Source organism: Leguminivora glycinivorella, chromosome 11, assembly GCF_023078275.1.
Source record: "Leguminivora glycinivorella isolate SPB_JAAS2020 chromosome 11, LegGlyc_1.1, whole genome shotgun sequence".
In the NCBI taxonomy this organism is placed as follows: Eukaryota; Metazoa; Arthropoda; class Insecta; order Lepidoptera; family Tortricidae; genus Leguminivora; species Leguminivora glycinivorella.
Window position 1 is genome coordinate 16,765,878 of NC_062981.1, and position 23,287 is coordinate 16,789,164.

The 23,287-nt window shown below is 39.0% G+C and overlaps 3 protein-coding genes across 4 annotated transcripts in view; 1 reads left to right on the forward strand and 2 right to left on the reverse strand.

Moving 5' to 3' along the window:
- LOC125231458 (reversion-inducing cysteine-rich protein with Kazal motifs) overlaps nucleotides 1-7,419 on the reverse strand; it is a 66,391-nt gene extending 58,972 nt beyond the window's left edge. Inside the window, exon 1 of the mRNA XM_048136926.1 lies at nucleotides 7,316-7,419. The gene's annotated coding sequence lies outside the window, so the exon portion shown is untranslated. The remainder of the gene's footprint in view (nucleotides 1-7,315) is intronic.
- On the forward strand, nucleotides 1,295-8,017 carry LOC125231460 (RNA-binding protein 25-like). The gene is made up of 8 exons (XM_048136931.1): nucleotides 1,295-1,744; nucleotides 1,861-2,061; nucleotides 2,270-2,381; nucleotides 4,914-5,081; nucleotides 5,381-5,508; nucleotides 6,734-6,927; nucleotides 7,324-7,514; nucleotides 7,880-8,017. The coding sequence occupies exons 1-8, from the start codon at nucleotides 1,416-1,418 to the stop codon at nucleotides 7,928-7,930; spliced, it is 1,374 nt and encodes a 457-aa protein (XP_047992888.1). The 5' UTR covers nucleotides 1,295-1,415; the 3' UTR covers nucleotides 7,931-8,017.
- Nucleotides 7,984-23,156, reverse strand: LOC125231459 (NADH-ubiquinone oxidoreductase 75 kDa subunit, mitochondrial). Of its 2 annotated transcripts, none has more exons than XM_048136929.1 (14): nucleotides 23,083-23,156; nucleotides 22,605-22,772; nucleotides 19,182-19,513; nucleotides 16,977-17,118; nucleotides 16,686-16,811; nucleotides 16,431-16,526; nucleotides 15,626-15,799; nucleotides 14,769-14,934; nucleotides 14,030-14,181; nucleotides 13,277-13,483; nucleotides 12,525-12,699; nucleotides 11,495-11,657; nucleotides 10,570-10,717; nucleotides 7,984-9,099 (listed from the first exon to the last, which is right to left on the reverse strand). In XM_048136929.1, exons 2-14 carry the CDS (start codon nucleotides 22,767-22,769, stop codon nucleotides 8,953-8,955), a joined length of 2,193 nt encoding a protein of 730 aa, XP_047992886.1. In that variant the 5' UTR covers nucleotides 22,770-22,772; nucleotides 23,083-23,156; the 3' UTR covers nucleotides 7,984-8,952. The 2 variants fall into 2 exon arrangements, with proteins under 2 accessions (XP_047992886.1, XP_047992887.1); XM_048136930.1 differs by having other exon boundaries at nucleotides 22,966-23,089.
- Between the last annotated feature and the right edge of the window lie 131 nt (nucleotides 23,157-23,287).

A 23,287-nucleotide genomic window follows, 5' to 3' on the forward strand; every position in this document is an offset into this window, starting at 1 on the left:
AATTTTTTTGAAAACATAGGTGGGTAATTCTCCTTTAGGTATAGAGTATATCTATCCACCAAAGTTATATCATGTGACAACAAGCGAGAAAAAAATTCAACACCCAAAAATCATAAGCTGACCCACTTCACTGCAAATAAAATTGTGTCGTCAAAGGTCAAAAGGTCGCCAAATTGCAGTGGGTATAAAAAACAACTCCCGGTCTACAAACAACACAGACTCACAGTTTTATGGCGCCGTAGGTAGTCGTAACTTGGTGATTTGTATTTCATTAAATCACCCAAGCTGGGGTTGAATATTTTCAACGCCGCTTTGTAAGTGACAAAAAAGTTAATATATAAGTGTCTTCATTCTACTCACATTTAAAAAAAATTTTGATTTCAGTAGATTAACAAAACTGTGGGATGCTCTTACCTGAAGCTTTGAATTTTTGTATAAAATTGGCTATACATAATTATTCTTAAAAACCGATAAGAAATTTGTATTAGGTAATTTTTTATCGATAGGTTGCGCTAAGAGACATCCAGCTCTAACTTTCGTCTATAAGCCGAAAATGGAATACTTCTATTATATTAAAGAGTAGCCAAAAACTAGAACCATCCACAAAAGTGCAAGTTGCCACCGGAACAATAAGTTCATCAATATACACTGCCTGGACCGTAGGTATATTAAATCGGTATGCCAACGTAAAATTCCTTCATACGTTACAATTTCTCTCTGTCCACCCGCCGTAGTTATTTTTATGCAAAATATACTGCAAATAACGTCTATGGCGACATTGACGGATGGGCCGCGCCGTCTGAAATGGCGCGAGGCTCGCCCGTTGCCGCGCTCCATTTCCTATCTCACTCCATAAAGTTGCTGCCTTTTTTTTAATTTGTGAAACGCGCTGGCTGAAAACGAATCCATTAAGTTTTAATTTGCCGCATATAGCGGATCGGATTAATAGGTTTTCGGAAATCGAAATATTTGTTTACGTTGTTTTTCTGCTTCTACCTTACCCACCCTCCCTACCGAGTTCTACGGTGTTTCTTACAAAACTTCCAGTAATAGGCACTTCTTACTAGTAAAATTATTAAGGTGGTTAGTCATTACCACACTGTAAAGAAGGTATAACTTTAAGTATGACATCAATAATACCGCCTGCAACAGAGGGAACAAGAGTTATTTTAAACGTCAAACTTTTATGCAATAATTACAGCGTTTGAAACGCCTAACGGTATGTGTTTATGATACGCTGCAGAGTAAGCTTGCCAACCCTAGCTAGTTTTATGTAGCACGTAGGTAGTCATGAACGAGTATATCAATCTAAATTCAGAGCCACATAGATTAACACACAATACTTCAATGACGATTAATTTCAGACATATCTTCGGAAAACACATTTAATTTGTAAATAAAACATTTAAAAAATCATGGGGCGCTTCGCGCCTTTACTGATACCCAGAAGAGAATGGGAGAGGATTAAAAACCAGGCCAACCCAGAAACAGAACATAAAACGCCATGCCACGTAGACATCGAAGCTATGAACGCACAATCCCAAAAATGGACCAGCACCTGGCCAGATTCCTCACAAGGGAAAATCAATAAAGTAATAAAGAAGAACAAAAAAGCTCATTTGGAAGAAATGAAGGAACTCGAAGCTTTCTATAAGAAGGAGAAACGGGATAATGTTGCTGAAAACGTGAGAAAGGCTAGAAATATGATTTTTGATAGAACTGGTTATGGTAGGGAATTGTTGAGGTGAGTCCTGTGGTGCTAATATTTAAAATTTCAAATTGATTAATAGTAATTTACACATCAAATAAATATTACGAACTTTAGTTTAGAATGTAACTGAAAAACAAGTTTTATAACAGTGCTCTGGCAGAATCGAAAGCTTTGGAAGAAAGAGACATACAAATAAAATTTAATAAAGACATTCAAGAAAAGGAAAAGAAGATAGAAGAAGCTAAATTAAAAGTCGACAGTATTATGTACGCTGAATTTGAAAAAGGAGAGAACGATAGAGTTCTTAAGAAAAAGAAAGAAAGAGAAGACGCAGAATGCAATAAAATGATGTAAGATATCCTCAAAATTGTACACTTATGGACACCTCACAAAAAAGAGGTTCTGTGATAGGGCTCTTTTACAACATATTAAGTATTGTAAGTAGTGAGATTGAAAACGAGCTATCAAGACAGTCTTAAAATTACCCTCAGTTGTTTTTTGTCCAAACATCAATACTTAATTTATTTGATTTATTTTAAGATTTCTCGTAAATTGCAGTGCCGACAAGAAAATGGAAGACGCTCTTAGAGCTGCTGAAATGGAGAAAAAGAGTCGTCTAGAAGAGGAAGCATTGATAGAAAAGTTTCGACAGTTACAAATTGCAGAGGAGGTAAGTTACTCCATAAATTTGCAATAGGTTCGTTCATAATTTCTCCATGCACTTTTGCAGCTGATAGTACCTGTGATAAGATCAGATAGGGTAGGGTCACATGAACTAGAATGCTAGTTCATGTCACTCGAGGCAATAAGTATGAGGATTCCGTGTAAGTGTTACTCTTGACTCAGTGTTTTGCCTTAGTCCGTTGTTAGGTTAGTTCGCATTGTCTCTTTCGCTCCTGTACAATTAGAGCTAGTCAGTGCATTAAATGGCTTCAACGCGAGCGCATGTGTTTCATTTCTAACATCCGTGTAACCTAAAAGGTTTACCCCCTGAGGCACTGGTCCCACCGCGAGCTAGTAAGCTATGAGCTATCGGCTACAAAAACGAACAAAGATAATCACTTCCGTGCAAATAAAAGAGACACGGCGATGTTTATAGTTACTCGCCCAGCGGTGAGCTATTAAAATCGCCGTGTCTCTTTTATTTGCACGGGGGTGCTTATCTTTTGTTCGTTTTTATAGCCGATAGCTCATAGCTTGGGTACGTATCACAATGTCTAAAATTAAAAAACCTAACGTTAAATGACCTACGTTCAAAATACCTAAAACCAAAATACCTAATGATTTTAAATATCTAAGCAAGTTACACCTACGCAGAAATTATCGAAATTTAAAATACCTATTGGACTAAATACCTAATGTTTGAAATACCAAAAACTATGTAACCTAAATTTTATATACCAAAATTTGAAATACCCTGTGGTCAAAATACTTAAAATGATTAACCGGTCAAAATACCGAAGTAGTAGGGTAGGTTCCGCGAGCGTAAAGGAGGGTATATTGAAGTAATAATTTTAAGCATAGTATAGTTAGGTACGCATAATTTATCTAGGCATATTTTTGTTTGTTCGAATATATGTTGTGCATAAAGGTTTTTCGTCTAGTGGTTTTATGCAAAACATTGTTTAGTCGAAATTTATCACGCAGAATTTTTATCATAGCTAATACTACTATATTGATGTTGCAGTTCTAACCTAACCTAACCGACATTCCTGCATTCTTAACAAAATATTGTATTTCTTGAGGTCGTAGTTCTAACCTAACCTAACCGACTCTCCTGACTGCATTTAGTATGGGTGGTTATTCTGATTTTAAGAAATATTCTAAATACAATTTTGCAAATCAATGTTATTCATAAAAAACAATCGGCGTAAAAAGTATTATGCGAACTCATGTTCGTACAAAGTAATATTAGTATTATTTTATATTATGTCAAATAAGTTTTCTGCCTAATTAATATTCGTCGAAAATCGATTATGCGAAGTCTGTTATGCGAAAATCGTTTCGGACAATTAAAGGTATGCCAAATAGAGGGAACCCGATTGGTTTAAATCCTATATTAGAGTAGGTTTAGGTTAGGTTAGAACTCCGCCCTTACACAACAACGAACGGCTTTTAAAGTAGGTTTAGGTTAGGTTAGAACTGTGACCACGCGCAAAAACAGTTTACAGATTAGGTTTAGGTTAGGTTAGTACTGTGACCACACACAAAAACAAACAGTTTAAAGAGTAGGTTTAGGTTAGGTTAGAACTGCGACCCTACACATCAACGCACGATCTTTAAAATAGGTTTAGGTTAGGTTAAAAGAAGGTTACGTTAGTTGTGACCAAACATAAAAACAAATAATTTACAAATTGTAAAATTTTAGAAAAATTAACAATAGAAATACTTAGGTATACACAATTACACAATTAAAATAATATTACGCGTAATAAATTTTTATTTAATGTAAAACAAAATGAAATGAAAAAACACAAAACAAAATACCACGATATAAAGTATACTCGGAATAAGTTATCTACGAAGTAAAAGTCCACGGTTTAATTTGACTTGTATTGATCATTCTACGATATGAACTGTCGATGAAATGAAATTATTTGAAACGTTGTCTTTGAAATAATATTCGATTAATTGGCTGTCGACGATTCAAGGGTAAACCGGTTATTTAAGCCCCATTTATTAGACATTTTTGCTTTTCGGATTTAATAATTAGGTATTTCGATTTTAGGTATTTTGAACGTAGGTCATTTAACGTTCGTTTTTTTAATTTTAGGTATTTTGAACGTAGGTCATTTAACGTTAGTTTTTTTTATTTTAGACATTATAATATGCACCTTTTTAAACTTTAGGTATTTTGAATATCGGTCGAAACACCATTATGTATTTTGATTTTAGGTATTTTGAACGTAGGTCATTTAACGTTAGGTTTTTTAACTTTAGACATTGTGATACGTACCCCATAGCTTACTAGCTCGCGGTGGGACCAGTGCCTTATTCATAAACGTCCACTAAAGTTATCAAGCCGATAAAGTTCCTTTGTCCCTTTCTATCACAGCACCAACACGTCGGACAGGGACCAACGAACTTTATCGGCTTGATAACTTTAGTGTACGTTTATGAATAAGGGGGTTAGAATTTACTACGTCAACAGAGATATTCTACAACTTCTACAACAACATTGTTAGCTAAACTATATTTTCAGAAACACGATCCCTGCATCGATAAGGAAGCTGATAAAATATATGAAGAGCAAGACAAAGTCATCAAAGAGTGGAGAAAGAAAAGAGAGGCCCTCGATCAAGTGCTAGCTGACCTGTGGTGCAAGTACGAGGACAGAATCCGGCGGAAGGAGAAACAAATCTTCGATCAAGTATAGTACAATTTTAAAATTTAAATGTGTTAGTTTTCCATTTTAGAGATTGCAATCATCCATATGATTGTTTGACTAAAAACATTGTTTGCTGCAAGTTTTAGACTCTTTCTTGGCAGTTTTTGCACCGAAACCGCAATTTGGACAGAGACATGTTTCTTTACGTATGCCGAAACTACAAACAGTCGAATACTACAATACTTATAGAAGTTATCATATCACAGGATGATGATGACATGGAGCTTCTTATTTCGACAAGAACTTGACTCGAGGTACATTAGATCAACAATATTTTACAGATGCATAAAGAAAAACATGACACCGGCCACTTTAAGGAAAACTTTGAATTGGTTCAACGACTCCAACAAGAAGGAGAGAAAAAATACAACGATTTTATTGACAGAGGAGTACGGAGGTTAGAGAAAAGGTATGTATTTTATGTCCATACTCAATAACTTTTTAACTTGACCCTACCCATAATTAGGGTTCCGTACCAAAAAGGTACAACAGGAACCCTTATGGTGCGACTCTGTCCGTCTGTCTGTCCGTCTGTCACATTCCTAAATATCTCGAGAACTACTAATGCTATCAACTTGAAATTTGGAATAGTTGTGAACATTATAAACCTCTACAAATAGAAAGTATAATTTTTTTAAATATATTAATTTTAATTATAGAAAATGGCCAAAATGAAAGGGGGGCAAACTGTAAATTTCAAGTTACTAGGTCAAGTGGGGTATCGTTGGAAAGAGCTCAAATTGAACGTAAATAAACTATTTTTTATAATTTTTTTGTTGTGGAAAAAAAAGAATTTTGAAGGAAAATGTAAAAAAAATACCGTTCCCCCCCCCCCCCTTATCTCCGAAGTTTACCAACGAAAAATTATGAAAATTTTAGTAAACATTGTTTTTATGCTATATATTACAGGAAAAATATAATCGTGTTTGTATTTTTGAATACTTTTTTTTTAATTCACAAAAAACTTTTCAGATTTTTACTTTCAATTTACCCATCCTTGCGGATGTATATCGTACTTCAAATTAAAACGAGATGTTACGTAAACCATCTTCTGTCCAATAAAGTAAAAACTGTTTAAATTGGTTAACATTATAAAGAGTTATCCCTGAAAAACCAGGTCGAGCAAATTAGTTAGCAAATTGACCGGGAGATGGCGCTATACACTATAATACTCATTAGTGCCTATACTTTTGTCTTCTAGTTAAGTCATTAGAGTTATATGAAAATATGAGATTATTTTTACTAGGTAGTTTGAAAGAAAGTTTGTACACGGAACCCTCGGTGGGCGAGTCCGACTCGCACTTGGCCGGTTTTTTTTTTAATAGTTTCCGAACATTAAAAGTGGAACTAGGGAACAAATCAATTTATTTTATTAAATATTTTTTATTTGTCGCTTCAAGTACCCACACTAGCACACTACTACGAGTATATACAAATTATAAACTGAAATAGATACCATACACGAAAAAAAAAATTACAAAGCCCACTGGTAGCCGAGCCGGAAATTGAACCCGGGTCTTCAACTTACGCAGCTAACGTCCTGTGTGCGTCTAAATGCACTAGACCGCCCGCCGTGGTACCCATCAAAATTCTCTATATTAAAAAAATATGTTTTAATTCCATCGTATAAACAGATTGCAGAAGAAGGAAAAAGAAGAAATAATAAAAAAAGAACAGGAACGAAGTATGAAAATATCTCAAGCTCAATGCTCGGAACTGCCAAGCCAGCAGAAATGTGAAGAGTATCAGCGGAAAATATGCGTCGACAAACAGAGCTTTCTACCCACAAGGAGAGGGAAACGTGACGCCAAAATAGCCTCACTCAAAGGTGAGAAATCATACAAAAAATGTTACTAGACTTTCTATTCTGAGTTTTGTGAGCGAATTGTGTCTGATAAGTTTCGCCGCCATTCCTTTTGCAACTTGTTATAGCTATATAAAAGATTGGTAAATAGCCCAAATCTCGCACTTCTTTTAAGGCTGTGTTTTCATTTTTCGTTGTTATTACGCTCATCTGCAATTGAGAATATTACCGAAGGATGTCTTTTAAAAACCAATATAATGCTGTCGAGTTAGCGTCGCGTATTGGTTCTTAAAAAAGACCTCTCTCGCTATGCGAAGAGTCATCTCTAGTAGGAAACGCGGCCTAAAAATCAACCTATCAAAACTACATTATAATAAGTTTTTTTAATAAATTAGTTCAACAATGTACATACTTACTCAGGTTCCCGCCTTCCTCCGCCACGACCTCAGTACCTAGCGCCATCTACCGCGCTGCAAGACGCACTGAAGCATCGCCAAACTCTGCCGGGCGGCTGGACAGGGACGAAAGGGGCGCATGAGCAGTTTGCTCGGCACGCCGCCGCCGCGTTGAAGGAAGCCGTGTATAAGCGGCCAGTACAGAAAGTCATTGAGGTACCTGCAATACTAAAGATTAAAGATAGCTCTGGTGAACGAAGTTCCTCTAACCATCTTGCTCTAACACACGCTAAGACAACGCTAAGCTATATAGGGGACTATAATTGTAGTCTATGCGAAAGGAGTCGTGGACTGGGGTTTAAGGGAACCAGTACATTCCAGGAATCTCCTCTTTCGGCACAGGCTGTATAGTCTATAAGAAAGTCATTAATTATTGTGTAACAGTTACCCCAGTCACCTGTTCTGAATCATCTTGCCCTCTATTGCTGTACTAGATGTGCTCATATATAGCGTTTACAAAAATCGCAACGTCGCTCACACATATAGCGATGAACTTATCAGTGTGTTGTTATCTTTTTCAGAGTTACTGCAAAACTAATAATTTGAAGGAGCTACAAATTCCAAATCTTTGAATTTAAATTTCAAAAGCTTTTAGTTCTGGAAAAGGAGATGAAATAAAATAAAATTTCGACAATCATTATACTACATTTATTTTATGCTACAATTGTTTACTATATACAATACAATAACCTGTTGTTACATATCCGTTCTTAGTAGCATTTCGTTCGATCCCTTTTACTATGATTTACTTGATATATTATTTGAGGTTGGAAAGTTTGGAAAGTTGAAAACACTAGTTTATCCTTACAATAAGAAAATAAATAGCTTCAAAATCACAATGTACATAGTCGAATTTAATAAAATTGTTCGTAAATAAAAAAGAGCGAGTTAAGATTCAACTATAAGATGCTTTTCTGAAGTATTTTCGTCTAAAAAATGATTGCAGAAAGGCAAAATAAAAATTTGTTATTTTATTACCCTAGGAGATATCTGCCGCTCGATTGCTGTATAAAACAATTAATAAATACAGCAACCAAGCGGTAGATATCAGGAATATACTTATTTAATACGCCGCATTTCAAAGTCTATGTTCGGGTATTTTCTACATTATTTTATATAGAACTTTTAAGAGTGCATAATAACTTGATTATTATTGATATTAAATATTCCTAAATATTCAAAATTTCATATTTATCTACTATATTTTAGTGCCGCAATCTTTGCTCTGCTCCGTTGGGACAAAAACCGTAACATTGGCGCCCAAATTTTATTTATTCAGCCGGCATTTAAATCTATGTTAAAAGATGTGTTCATCAGCAGTTCATCAGCAGGCATGGCCAATCTTTTTTCTCCCTGTTCAAAATTTCTACAACTGGCATAGCCAACCATTTTATCCCCGTTCTTTTTTTAAAATTATAAATGGGCTTACTCTTGGCCACAGACTAGCCTGGACTAAAAATAAAATGTGTTGGCACTGGCATGGCCAACCTTTTTTCTCCCTGATCAAAAATGCGCTCTAAATATTTTTTCTTCCTTCAAAAATGTGTAAGTCCAAGTTCTACAAAATAAGTATAGAAAATACCCACGCTGGTGTCTAATAAGGCGAGGCCTTCTGCTTGATGACGGCCTGCACGCACTTGGCCATGGTGGGCGAGGCGCGCGAGATGGCGTCCGTCATGAAGAAATCCTCCAGCGACTTGAGCTGCACGTCCAGCTTGCCCGAGACTGGTTTTTGGAGACTCTGTGGGGAGAGGGGCAGTTTAGAACGATACGAAGGTTTAAATTTTCGTATTATTATTTTGACGTAACAACTGTCTGAAGAGACTGCGAGAAGTTAAAATTAATCTGATGAGGCTTTTAGAGGGTTAAGGGTCAGTGTAGAATGAACGACATTAAATTGTGTATCAACGCAACAACTGTTGAAAAAGACAGACAAGTCCAAAGATATCTTAAGAGGTTTGCACAATGTTTCCTTTGTCGATGAGCAAAAATGGTTAAATATCTAATACTTCAGACATCCCACTCGGGATTTTATAACTTTGTGGTTAGAGGTGTAGGGAATTAGGGATCAGTATTGAATGTTTTAACTACAAATGTATCTTTATCCATACTAATATTATAAATGGGAAAGTGTGTGTGTCTGTTTATTTATCCGTCCTTCACGGCAAAACGGAGCGACGAATTGTCGACATTGTCGTGATTTGTTTAAGTGGAGATAGTTGAAAGGATGGAGAGTGATATAGGCTACTTTTTGTCTCTTTCTAACGCGAGCGAAGCCGCGGGCAAAAGCTAGTATTTTATAATGCAATAATCGTCTAAGACGTCCAAGAGAAGTATGGAGATGGCTAAACCTTCTTGGAAATACGAAAGCCGACATTCGGCTTGCCACGCTCGGCCGCTGTACACATATGGCCAACGGTTCCACCAACCCTTTGTGAAACCCCTTGGCCAAGATAAGAGCCGCTGTTTACACATTGGCGAACCAATCACTAGGCATTGGCTCTTCATGAAAGATGGACGTGGAATGGAAAAGTCTAGGAAATTCTAGGTCATAGACGTTGTCAGAAAAATTTGATTAAAAAATAATAACCCCGTAGTAAAATTAAATTATTTGAAATATTAACAATTTTTTGAATATTCTGATAAGAACATTTATCTTTTTTAGGAAATACATTTGCAAGGTTATTTTATTTCCTAAAATCTACACTATTATTGGCATAGATAAACTTATTATTTTCGTAAATATTTCACTACTGTCCTCTCTGACGGCTGACGACCAACTGAATGAAGCGCCAACGTGTAAACGCAGTTGGCCATTGGCGCCAAGATCCTTTTGGCCGCTGTACACATATGGCCAACGGTTCCACCAACCCCCTTGGCCAAGCGTGTAGAGGGCTACTTGGCCGTAAGTTGGCAGTTGGCGCTTGCGCTTGCCGGCCAACCGATTGGTGTCGGTTTTTTGTCCACACATCAAGGGGTTTCACAAAGGGCTGGTGGAACCGTTGGCCATATGTGTACAGCGGCCATTTGATGTGTGGACAAAAAACCGACACCAATCGGTTGGCCGGCAAGCGCAAGCGCCAACTGCCAACTTACGGCCAAGTAGCCCTCTACACGCTTGGCCAAGGGGGTTGGTGGAACCGTTGGCCATATGTGTACAGCGGCCATGACATTCTTGGCGGTTTAAAACAGATTAATTATGATGCTTTACCTGGTTGAGCGCGCGCGCCTGCGCGAAGTAGTTGTTAGCCTGAACATCGCCGTACGTCAACAGAGCGGGGCTCGTCTCGCCGAGTCTCGCGCGAACTTCGTCCAGGTTGTCGTAAGGCAGCCGCGCGCCGACCACCTCCGATAGGGCTCTGTAAATGAAACAAAATGTAAGTGTGTGTTTGTGAAACTTACTGCAACAAGATAGGTCTACTGACGATCACTTATTAGACAGGTTAGGCAGACTAGGCACGTGCATAAAAGAGAAAGATTATAAAAGGAACGCCAACAAGAGAATAACCTAGTCCATCCAATCCAATTCACGTGATTGTAACAACAAGCGATTGAAAGAGACAGACGCTATCATTAAAACGCCGCCGTAGATTAGACTTAGTAACATACATACATACATACATACAATCACGCCTGTATCCCATAAAGGGGTAGGCAGAACAAGGTTAGGTAGGTTAAATTGTGGCGTAGGCGAGAGGCTGGCAACCTGTCACTGCAATGTCACAGTTTCGTTTTCTTTCAACCCCTTATTTGCCAAGAGTGGCACTGAAGCTTTAGTAGTTTCATGTGTTCTGCCTACTTAGTAACATTTGACCATTATATCCGACATCCGTATAAGGAGTTGAATCAGCCTCTGACATTCAGATAGCTATCTTCGCCGCATCTGCGCTTGGTGCTCTGATGTCTGCTACCTTGGCACCAGCTTACCCGTAGTGTTGATCTTGTACTCGCGTCCCGGGTGGTATGATTGGTAGTCTGTTGGCTCCGACCCTCGTCTTCTCTCGCGTTGTGCGGGGTCTCAGCTGGTAGGTTCTGCTGCGTGCGGCCCTCGGCGTTAAAGCAAATAGCGCGATTCTCGTGCATGCCACGCCCGTTGTCATTGCTGCTGATGTTGACACCAAAGTAGTGACAAATACCTGATAATCTTCCAGTCCTCTCTCGCCTTGCCGGGCGGAGTCACAGCTGGTAGTGTCTGCTGAGCGCGGCCTTCTGCATTGACGTAGGTAGCGCGTTTCTCCGTGTAGGCGGCGCCAGGCAGGACGATGTCCGCGATCTCAGCGCCGGCATCACCATGGTGACCTTAACAAATAAGTATATGATATAATTGTTATAACCTAGTGTATTTGCACAAAACGAAACCGAAACGAAAAGGCAAATTTTATTCTTCTCAGTCGTTCCCTCGTGGCTGAGGATCGTGACCAACAGTGATCTCCTTCCGCTTGACAAGTGAGGTGTAGGTACACACACACACATACGTACATAGACCACCCACGAAGGATAGGTATGTACGTTGCATCAGCTAACCTTGGCCTACATTGTACATTTCCAATAACCTTGTAATGCACCTGCATCTGTAATCCGATATGCCTGTAACTTGATATTATATTCCTTTAATTATAATTATATTTTCTATTAAACTGTGTCAAGGTCAATCTTACACATAACTGCACATGAACAAAGAACTAACATAGTATATAAGGGAAACCATTTACTTTAATAAAGGATTCTATACTGGACAGTCACGTCTTTCACTACTCTCCCGTAACGCCTCCAACGCCGCACAATTCATGGCGACCCTGCCAGTGGGGCTGCTCGAGCAGTAGCCACCTGCTCGATGCAGCCCAAGTGTCGCTAACGCCGCACACTTGACGAGGTCTAGGGCCATATAGAGTGCCGGTGAATTTTAAGAGGCTGTAAAATGACGTACATACTCTTCACCAAATCGTCATTTCTAGACAGTCATTTTTAATTTACCAGGGAGGGAAGGTAGAATTGCGCCGAGTTATAAATTTAGCGTCAGCGTCCGAAAGGTACCCAACCTTCGGTCCGACTATTACCCTCACCTTGGTATATAACAATAGCATCCTTGGGCAGCTTGTCCCGCGTGACGACCCCTGTGTCAGCGCTCAGAAGGTGCACAACCTCCGGTCTGACTATTACCCTCACCTTGGTATATAACAATAGCGTCCTTGGGCAACTTGTCCCTTGTGACGACCCCTGCGTCGGCGCCCAGCAGGTACACAACCTTCGGTCCGGCAGCCAGGGCTGCGTCAACACCGGGCTGGTAGCCAATGTCGAGCGCTGCCACTTGCGACGCGGTCCTTTGGAGCACGTTCAGGACCTGAACACAATATAAAATCAGAATGTTTGCTACTTTGTTTCGTGTTACGACGAAATTCTGTATCTGATAATGAAAGACAAGTTAAGTGTCCTGTGAAAAATACGAAAGGATTTTTACGTTCATCCTACCGACTGCGCCAATTTTTGCATGATACATAATCTAACCATGAATCCATTCTTAAGTTGGTATACAAATTGACAACATGCATGAGCATTATAGTTCTAAACCTCATTATTTTAGTAACTCCGCCGTCCATTCTTTGTCCTACAGCTTAAAGCCGAGCTCCTATGCGCTAGTACTAGGTCCTAGGCTTCAACTAACTCTTCAACTGATCAGCGCCAAGGATCACGACGGGCCGCTTTGCTTGTTTGGCCACAAGAGGTCTTATTGTTGGTCACCCACCTTCCACTCCTTATCAGCCAGTTTGTCCTGCAGCTTCAAGGCCAGCTCCTGTGTGTGCGCGAGTAAGGCAGCACCCTCTGCACCCTTCAACTGATCAGCGCCTAAGATCACGACGGACGGCTTCGCTTGCTCTAGCTGCTTGGAGACAAAAGAGGTCTTATTGTTGGTCACCCACCTTCCACTCCTTATCAGCGAGTTTATCTTGCAGCTTCAAGGCCAGCTCTTGCGTGTGCGCGAGCAAGGCAGCGCCCTCTGCACCCTTCAACTGATCAGCGCCAAGGATCACGACGGGCCGCTTTGCCTGTTCCAACCGCTTGAGGATGGCGTGAGAGGACGAGCCTGATGCGAGGTCTTTCACGATTGAGGCGTCGTCACCAACGTGCTATAGGAAAAAAGTACATCATTGATAATATATCTCAGACGCATTAATAGTTATCGTTATTAGTTTAAAACTTAAATTGGTGTAATGTATAACATTCTAAAATGGAAATTTGACTGGTACGCGCAAACAGTTGCCAAATCTGAACACATCATCATCATCATCGTCATCATGTACAAAAGGACTAAGAGCGTCTCGTTTGGTAGATGTGACGGGTGACAAAAGGGCTGTCCAGTATTTTGCTCAGAGAATAAGCATCACCATTCAGCGAGGCAATGCGGCCAGCCTTTTGGGCACGCTGCCTGTTGGTGGCGACTTGCAGGGTGTTTTTGAGTTGTAGGTGTGTTTTTTTACGTAGGTACTTTTAGGTTTAGTTTATTGACAATGCATGTTGCAGATTTTCCATTATTTTACTTTTTGACGAAGTTTGTAGCTAAAAACGAACTTTGTATTCACCTGAAGAAGCATGCGTTGCGGATTTAAGAATACATGGTCTCTAAATAAATATGAACATATCTAGAAAAAAAAAACCGTGAAATATAAACTTACAATGTACTCGTAGGTGAGGTCGACCTTGGGCCCGATGAAGGCGACATCTGTGTCGCGATGGATGAAGGCCTTGCGGATGCGCGCGTTGAGCAGCGGCGCTTCGAAGCGGACGTTTGTGCCGACGAGGAGCACTAAGTCCGCCTCTTCAACGTCTGTGTAAAAAAATATAGCTCAAATTATTACAAAGTAGTGGCTCTGGGAGCTGTAGATCTTCGCGACATGCTTAGGAAACGCAAAACTGAAAAGTCCTTAGTAACTAAATCCTAACTAAAAGAGACAACTTGGAACTACTGAGAATACAGTTGACGCGCGGACAAAAGGTTCGAAAGTTTGTCATTGCCTTAGTTCTTTTATTCACTATCACTGTCAAGTGACGATAGTCTTAACCGCCACGCTGGCACTTAAGCTCTATGCCATTTCAGCATTTTACAAAATGGATCGACAAATTTTACCTGATCCTGAAATGTTTTGAGCTGGTCCGAATATTTATTAATTTTAACGAAGGCAGAAATTCTCAAACTAAATTAATCATGCTTCTCCCATACTCAAGTGGCTGGGGTGGTTAGATCATTCCTCGCAGTCATTAATATTGCACTGCCACTCTAAACAGGGTTAGTCCACTTATCCTTGTCACTGGTTGTCACGGTTACGTTTTCTGAGACACTCTTATAGTTAAGAGCAGGCCGCCTCTCAACCGAGCGTGTAGCGATGTCGGTCAGGCGACGAGACGGGTACTCACTGGCGATCCTGGTGTTGAGCAGGTAGGAGGAGCGCAGGTCGGTGCCGGCGCCGGCGGTGGGGAAGCTCTGCTCGGTGCACACGGCTTCGCTGCCGAGCCTGTTGGCGAGGTCCTTCAGCGCCACGAGGGCTTCGGCGTCGGCTAGCGCTCCGGCCACTACCAGGAGCTAAAAAAAATAAAATTGAAAAACCCCCGATAAAGTGGACCGATTTTCATGAAACATGGCTAAGAACACTCTTGACTAATTCTGCTTTCAAACAAAAAAAACGATATCTAAATCTGTTCATCCGTTCGAAAGCTACGATGACACGTCAAACTTATTCATTTTACTTGGAGGATTAAAAAATAGTATAGTGTAAGTCTCACAGCCAGCAAACGTATTATGTGAAAATTGCGTGACACGATTCATAAGAATTTTAGACAATTTGGCCCTTTGGCGCGTAGGTCACTGGAAAATGAAACATGGGTGTAACTTTTCACTTGTCATTACACAAGCAAAGTGAAACTTGTCCCACCGCCACTCTCCGTTAAACTCCTTGTAAGTAAATAAACTGAACATTATAAATTAAAATAGATATCATACACGAAAGAAAAACCGGCAAGACCCACTGGTGGCCGAGCCGGGAATCGAACCCGGGTCTTCAGCTTACGCGGCTAACGTCTTTACCACTAGACCACACGCCCGCCCAGTGGTAAAGACGTGGGCCTTGCCGTTTTTTCTTTCGTGTATGATATCTATTTCAATTTATAATTTATATATAGTAGTGTGACTACTTGAAAAAAGAACAAATCAAAAAATATTTAATAAAATAATTTGATTTGTTCCCTAGTTGTAAACTGAACATGTTTAGTTTTACCTTGTCTCCTGGGCAGTCCTGCAGCGCACGACCAGCCTCCACCAGAGCGTCCTCCCACTCGACGGGAGTCAGGTTGCCGCGCGAGTCCTTCAGCATCGGCGTCACGAGGCGCTGGCGCTTTAGACCGTCGCAGGCGAAGCGAGACTTGTCCGATAGCCACTCTTCGTTGATCTCCTGCACATGTGGAAACTAACTGTTAGATAAAATGAATGTAAAACCCAGACATACACAATAAGACGTAGATTAGCGAAAAAGAACCATGAATAGAGGCATTATATGAATATGCTATTTAAATTAATGACTTTTCTTTTTCACGGAAAGTTTAAATTATATTGACAGATTTTTGTAGATTAGATCATTTTCTTACTTCCAATATAAAAGCCGAAAAGGGCTCACTGACGATCAATTCGTCATTCAGGAAATGAAATGAAATATTTATTTTCCAAGTAGGCATATTACAATGCGCTTATGAACGTCAAATAAAGCTACGCCGGCTCTAACCCTACGCCTCAGCCTCGAGAAGATTTCAGTCCCCCCTCAGTTAGAGGGGGTATCCACTATGGGACTGGCAAGAAACTCGGCGGGCCACTTCTTTTCAAAACATTACATCTTATAATTAACATGCATTAAAAAACGAGATACAATTTAATCAGCAAAAGTATTCATCAAAAAAAAGAAATATTAAATTAACAGACTAGGTACCTAGGCGTACGGTAACGGCCTGTCAAAGAAGTAAAAAGTGACAGCGCCGAATGACCGATCGTTACCGTAAGTAAAATAGGTATGTTTATAAATTATAAAATACCTCATTGGTTCGGGGCAGGATGCGGAGCACCTCATTGGTGCGAGTGGCTACCACGATGTTGCTGCCAAGGGGGTCCAACACGTCCACGGAGTCGATCTACAATTACATATCAAATGAACCTCGCTTTTCTTAGGGTATATAAACAGTGAAATCATTGTAATTTAAATTGATTAAGTCCCTGAAATTACAGTTCACTACTAGCATTAACTAAAATCGTAAACCTCTGCATTCTTTTGAATGTAGAATGTTTCTTACCCTGCGAGTCTCCCAAGGCCGGGCCGCAAAGCTGTACGGTTTGGAGGTGAGGGCACCGACAGGGCACAGGTCAATGATATTGCCCGACAGCTCAGACAGGAACATCTTCTCCACGTATGTGCCGACCTAACGAGACAAACAAATATTTATCAAGCCTTACAAAGGTCCCATAATACATTTGTCTAATATGTGTGACATTGTCTGACCTGACATTTACAACACATCAATGCTCCTATTACCATATATAAATAGTTATCATGCATTTCTTATAAAGAATAACTATGTATATACCTGCATGTCACCACCACGGCCGGTCGTGCCGAAGTCGTCAACACCGGCGACTTCAGACGCAAACCGGATGCAACGCGTGCAGTGGATGCAACGCGTCATGATGGTCTTGATGAGAGGCCCGACATCCTTGTCCTCGACAGCCCTAGCAGGGAAAAGCACTGTATTAAAATGGTGTGACAGACGAAATTTGTTTTCTTTTTGGGAAGAATCATCATCTAAAACAGACAACTTAGAACTACTGAGAACTGAGAATACAGTTGTTTCTTTCCAAAACCAACCTTCCACCGCGTGATTTATACCTAAATAAATGAAAACTATTTACTTATAAATCATGTTTTATGGAAGGATTTCACTAAAAACAAACTGAAATTTAGGTAAAATTAGAAATATTTGAAGATTTTCTTTTCTTTAACTTCTGATTAGCAGAAACGTCTGCAATCGATGCCGTTAACACTCTTACGGTAGATGTCGCTACGGGTCCCATTGACCTTAGTAGTGGAAAATTTCGCTGGCTTGGTTGAAGTCTTGGTGGCTCAGTTGGCAGAGCGCTGGAGTATCGATCCAGAGGCCTTGAGTTCAAGTCTCACCCAGGGCAGACATTTTCCACTTTTAAATTTATTCTAAGCCTAACGGCATCGATTGCAGACGTTTCTGCTAATCAGAAGTTAAATTTAGCATGGTTAGCGCATCATAACTGGTGAATTTCCAATATGACTTGGAACTCCAGTTGCCGTTTAAGAAGTTTAACACTCTTACGGTAGATGTCGCTACGGGTCCCATTGACCTTAGTAGTGGAAAATTTCGCTGGCTTGGTTGAAGTCTTGGTGGCTCAGTTGGCAGAGCGCTGGAGTATCGATCCAGAGGCCTTGAGTTCAAGTCTCACCCAGGGCAGACATTTTCCACTTTTAAATTTATTTTCTTTTCTGTTTATATACTTATTATTTCAAAGCACAACTATACAAATCATTGTTGCCTGTCAGTACAGTATAATAGTAGCAGAAAACTAAATGAAATGCAATGGGGAGGCACACTCAAAAGTTATGACAGATGGCGCCACCCTATTAGTCCTTTGCACTTGCATTGCACAGATAAAGAATTTCATACTTGAGAGCGAGAAGATGATATGTTTTTTCTCTGTATGAATGACAGTGACATGCACAGGCGCCGCCGTAGACACTTGCACAGGCGCCACCTGGCGGGATAAAATGTCAGTGTGCCTCCTCATTGCATGTAATATCCTATTGTATCCTGGTAAGATTTAAAATCGAATGGCATTTAATTTGGTAATGATAAGCAGCCTTTAAGCCTAAATCTGTTTGTTATTCAGGTAATTTAATACTGAATTTGAAAACCATTTCATTCAATAATAATAAATGCAATACAGACATTACAATTATTACAAACCCTACTTGGTAACTTGCTCCATACTGTGACGATGTCACAGACACCTCATAAGCATGTGGTTAAACTTGGTTAAAGCTTGAAATGGGCATTTTCGTGAGAACAATCACCAAAAATATTTTTTCTAAGGTAGGTTTTTTTTTTTATAAACGACACACAAACAGTACATTAACAATTCCAAGAATATAATGTGACAATAGAGGACACCCATAATATTTATGCACCAATAACAGGCGTGCAGCAACATTCAAACAGTTCAAGGCTTTTACATACTACCTAGCTAAAATATATTACAAACTATAATTAAGTATACCTAATGATTACAATTTAGCAAGTGAGTTACAAGCAGTTAAAAAATAAAAACAAAAAAAAACTTTATGTTTTTCTTACTCATAATCACGAGCCCTTTCGATCTTAACCAAAAAACAAGAGACAAAAATTTTCTATTTTTTTGCATACTTTCCACTTTGTAACCAACCACTATACAAAGTGTTTGAAAAATGGTAACAAAGTGGAAAAATTAAATTTGGAGCAATTTTTTTTACCTAGTAGGATGGAAAGGGCTCGTCATTCTGAGTAGGAAGAACATTAAATTTACCTATTTTACAAATAAAGAGTTATGCCCAAATGAAAACCAGCAGAAGGAAAAGTTTTAGCCCCAAAAGTTATTTGAATTCAAACATAAATTAGCTCTAAGCAATTTCGTATTAATATAATCAGATATTGCTACTGCCTACTGGCTTTACAAAAAAAAAGGTTTTCAGAAAGTAAAATTATACAAAAGTGTAAGTAATAACTTCTCACCTCTTTCCTGAGAAATGAATGTCAGTGAAGCGACTCTTATCAGATCCAAAAGCCATAGATTGATCCTGGAGATCACATTCACCTCCCTGGTCACAAATGGGGCAATCCAGGGGATGGTTCACAAGAAGGAACTCCATGACACCCTCACGGGCCTTCCTGGTCAAGTCTGAGTTGGTTTTGATCCTCATGCCCTTCATGACAGGCATGGCACAAGCTGCGGCTGGCTTGGGGGACTTCTCTACTTCTACGAGGCACATCCTGCAGTTTCCGGCTACGGCCAGCCGCTCATGGTAACAGAAACGGGGGATTTCTACGCCCACTTCTGCAGCAGCCTAAAATATAAAGCACACAGTGTGGATTGAAGTTTTGTAACTTCAGTTAAGTCATTTTTTAAGAGTTAGTTCTCAAGAAAATAATGAATTATATATATATATATATATATATATATATATATATATGACATTACTTGGCCTTTAGAGAAATTTGATGGTTACAATGTTTTACATGAACAGTTTGTAGAAATCCTAGTCGATACTAATCTTCAACAGCTTGTGACAGAATCGACACGGAAAAGAAATAATGAAGAGTCTCTTTTGGATTTAATTCTTTGCAATGAAGAAGGACTCTGCAACAACATAGTTCACCATCCGCCAATCGGTAAGAGTGATCATATGGTTTTGCTAACCACATTACAGTTTCAGATCAACCACACACAGAGCACGGCACTAAAACAACAACGCAAAGACTTTTTCAGAGCAGACTTTGATAAGATAAATTCGTTAATAACAGAATCAAATTTTAATATCCAGGATTTAACTGATTGTCAATCTGCCTGGGCACAACTTAAAAACAGAATGATTGATATTATAACGGAGGTAGTACCGCCAAAACGAAAGTGTAAATCTAATATTAACAAACCATGGATTGGGCCGGATATTTTAAAATTAACTAACCAGAAAGTGATGAAATGGAAATTATACCAACTTGATAAATCAGAAGACAATTACAGGATTTACAGAAAACTTAATAATCAAATTATTGACAAGGTGAGAAAAGCAAGGGTCGAATTTGAAAGGACTATTGTGTTAAGCAGCCCAAAACGCTTTTACAGCTATATAAGACAAAGCCTGACATCAAAGGTTTCAGTCCCTCCGTCATTGCGCGACGAGACCACAAACGTGATCGTGAATGATAGTAAACAAATAGCAAACATTTTTGCTAACCAATTTAAAAAATCCTTTGTTATGGAACCAGATGCCGTACCAATACCGGCAGTCAGTACTTCAAAAGTGCTGAGATCTTTAGAAGAGATCGAATTCACTCCTCAAGTGGTGGAGAAAACAATAAACACCTTTAAAGATGAAACCGCTATGGGTCCAGACGGCATACCGGCAATATTCTTGAAGAAGTGTAGTCGCGCGCTAAGAGATCAGCTGTCATATGTAATGTCATTGTCCTTTATGACGGGCACATTACCTACTGATTGGAAGGAAGCCACCGTTACCCCCATATATAAAAAAGGCGACAAACTCACTGCAGCCAATTACAGACCAATAAGTTTAACAAGTATTGCATGTAAGGCAATGGAGAAGATTATTGCTAAACATATTAGACAATTTTTATCTGAAGAGCAAATCATAATTCAAGAACAACATGGTTTTATTCCCAAACGGTCAACGGTTACTAATCTTTTGACTTGCCTTGATTACTGGACGGAAAACTGGAATGAACACCTTCCAACGGATGTGGTTTACTTAGACTATGAAAAGGCCTTCGACCGGGTACCTATTAAGAGGCTTATTAGTAAGCTAGAGCATTATGGGATTCGTGGACGTCTACTAAACTGGATCCAAAACTTTCTAAGTGCTAGAAAAATGAGAATCAGAGTAGGGGAGGAGCTGTCTGAACCTATTGAGGTGCTTAGTGGTGTCCCACAAGGATCGGTCCTAGGTCCAATCCTTTTTGGTATTTTTGTCACTGATCTGAAGTCTGTTGTCAAATCTAAACTGTCACTTTTTGCGGATGACACGAAAATAATGGGAAACCCCTGATCTCGCACAATATTATACAGGCAGACTTAGATCGTATCACAGGGTGGACACATGACTGGCTCATGTCACTTAATTCAAATAAATGTACTGTTCTTCATATTGGGCCCACAAATCCTAAACTACCGTACACCATGGGTACACAGGTACTAGACGCTGTAAACTCGCAAAAAGACCTCGGAGTCACTATAACAAGCAACCTGAAATGGGATAAGCACATTCTCGAAATAACAAAAAGAGCCAACTCACTAGTATACCTAATACGGAAATCATTTAAGACAATTGATAACTCATTGTTTATAAAACTTTATAAGACATACATAAGGCCTCTTCTTGAATATGCTTACCAAATTTGGAGCCCATACTTCCAGAAGGATATTACTTTACTAGAAAAGGTGCAACGCAGGTCAACCAAGATGGTTTATGGATTACGTAATAAGCCCTACAACCAAAGGCTTGCCAGCCTTGGTTTGACAAGCCTGGAGCAAAGGAGACAGCGTGGTGACCTCATCGAAACATTCAAGATCATACATGACTATTATGACTTACCTGAACTTAAGGACCTGTTTGTTATGAGTAAGAATCACCGTCTTAGAGGCCACAGCTTGAAAATTACTCGCGTTCCCAGCACAAGCAATCCTAGGAAGCACTTCCTATCAAACCGTGTCGTACGCGAGTGGAATAAACTACCAGAAACAGTGATAAGTGCTCCCTCAGTGAACAGTTTCAAAAACAGACTTGATAAACATTTAAAACTAAAATATAAACATTAACTATAGAACAACAAGTGCAGTGATATACACGCATCAGCTATCAGCTGCTAGTGTATCAAATAATATAATAATAATAATATATATATATATATAATTCATTATTTTCTTGATTTCACCTCTTGGTGTGAGGTGTTTCATGTTTATTAAGTTAGGTGGTTCTAGTCTTTATAAACATTACCTAAGGTAGTTCCCAGCAGAAGTATGGAACATTGCTTGAAGCAACTAATTAATATTACTATATATATATATATATATATATATATATATATATATATATATATATATATATACATATATATATATATATATATATATTATTTATTTATTTATGATGTTCACATGTCACATTAAGACAATGTGAATAGTTTAAATCTAGACCAACAAACTTTATGCTTATACTTAATAAATAATAATAATAATAAAAACGTTTATTCAAAAGTTTGAACACAGGTACATTATAAAAGGTACAGGTACTTCAGTCATTTATACTGATAAATACTGTAAAAAATCAAATTCTAAATTTAATTTTCAGAATTGCATTAGGTGCTTTTATCCCATAATATTTCTACAGCATAATCATATGCGTAGTTGGCGCACCTTACCTGCAATATAGTGGTGCCAGGGAAGACATGAACAGGTTTGTCGTCAATGAAAACTTCGATCTTCTCCGGTTGTTTCTGGACCTGGTCGGCGTAGTGGCGCGCGACCGGAGCCACACGGGGCGCCGCGGTCAGCGCTAGCGCCCGAGACAGCGGCTGGCGCAGCATTCTCTGCACAAACACAACCCCTTTCAAACACTTTCGCACAGCCCTCTGAACACTTTTAGACACATATAAACTTTTATACTGACTCCCACAGAGTAATGCTAACTGAAATTAGTGTAAAAGACCGTAATGATTTACTATTTAGCAGGATAATTTGACAAAATTATCTGTTATTGTTACATAAGTACGAACGGCTAACCTAAATAGTGATTATTGTTGTTACAATGTATGGATTACTATAGCACAAAAACTCCTAAATATCGTTATGCTAAATGGTTTTATTGATGAATTGCGTCGTTTTATGTAAAATTCGTACCTAAAAATACAAATTTCGATTAGTTGGATTGAAATGACAGCTCAGTCAGAAAACTGTCAAGGAGTAAGGGTGAGTTGGTTTCAGACACTGATTAGACAGGATATTTTATTCAAATGAAATATTTACAGTATAGAAATTTATATTTTTAATTAATTTCATGTTTCTAATTAATGAATTAGAAACGTAGGCGTATCATTAATATTGT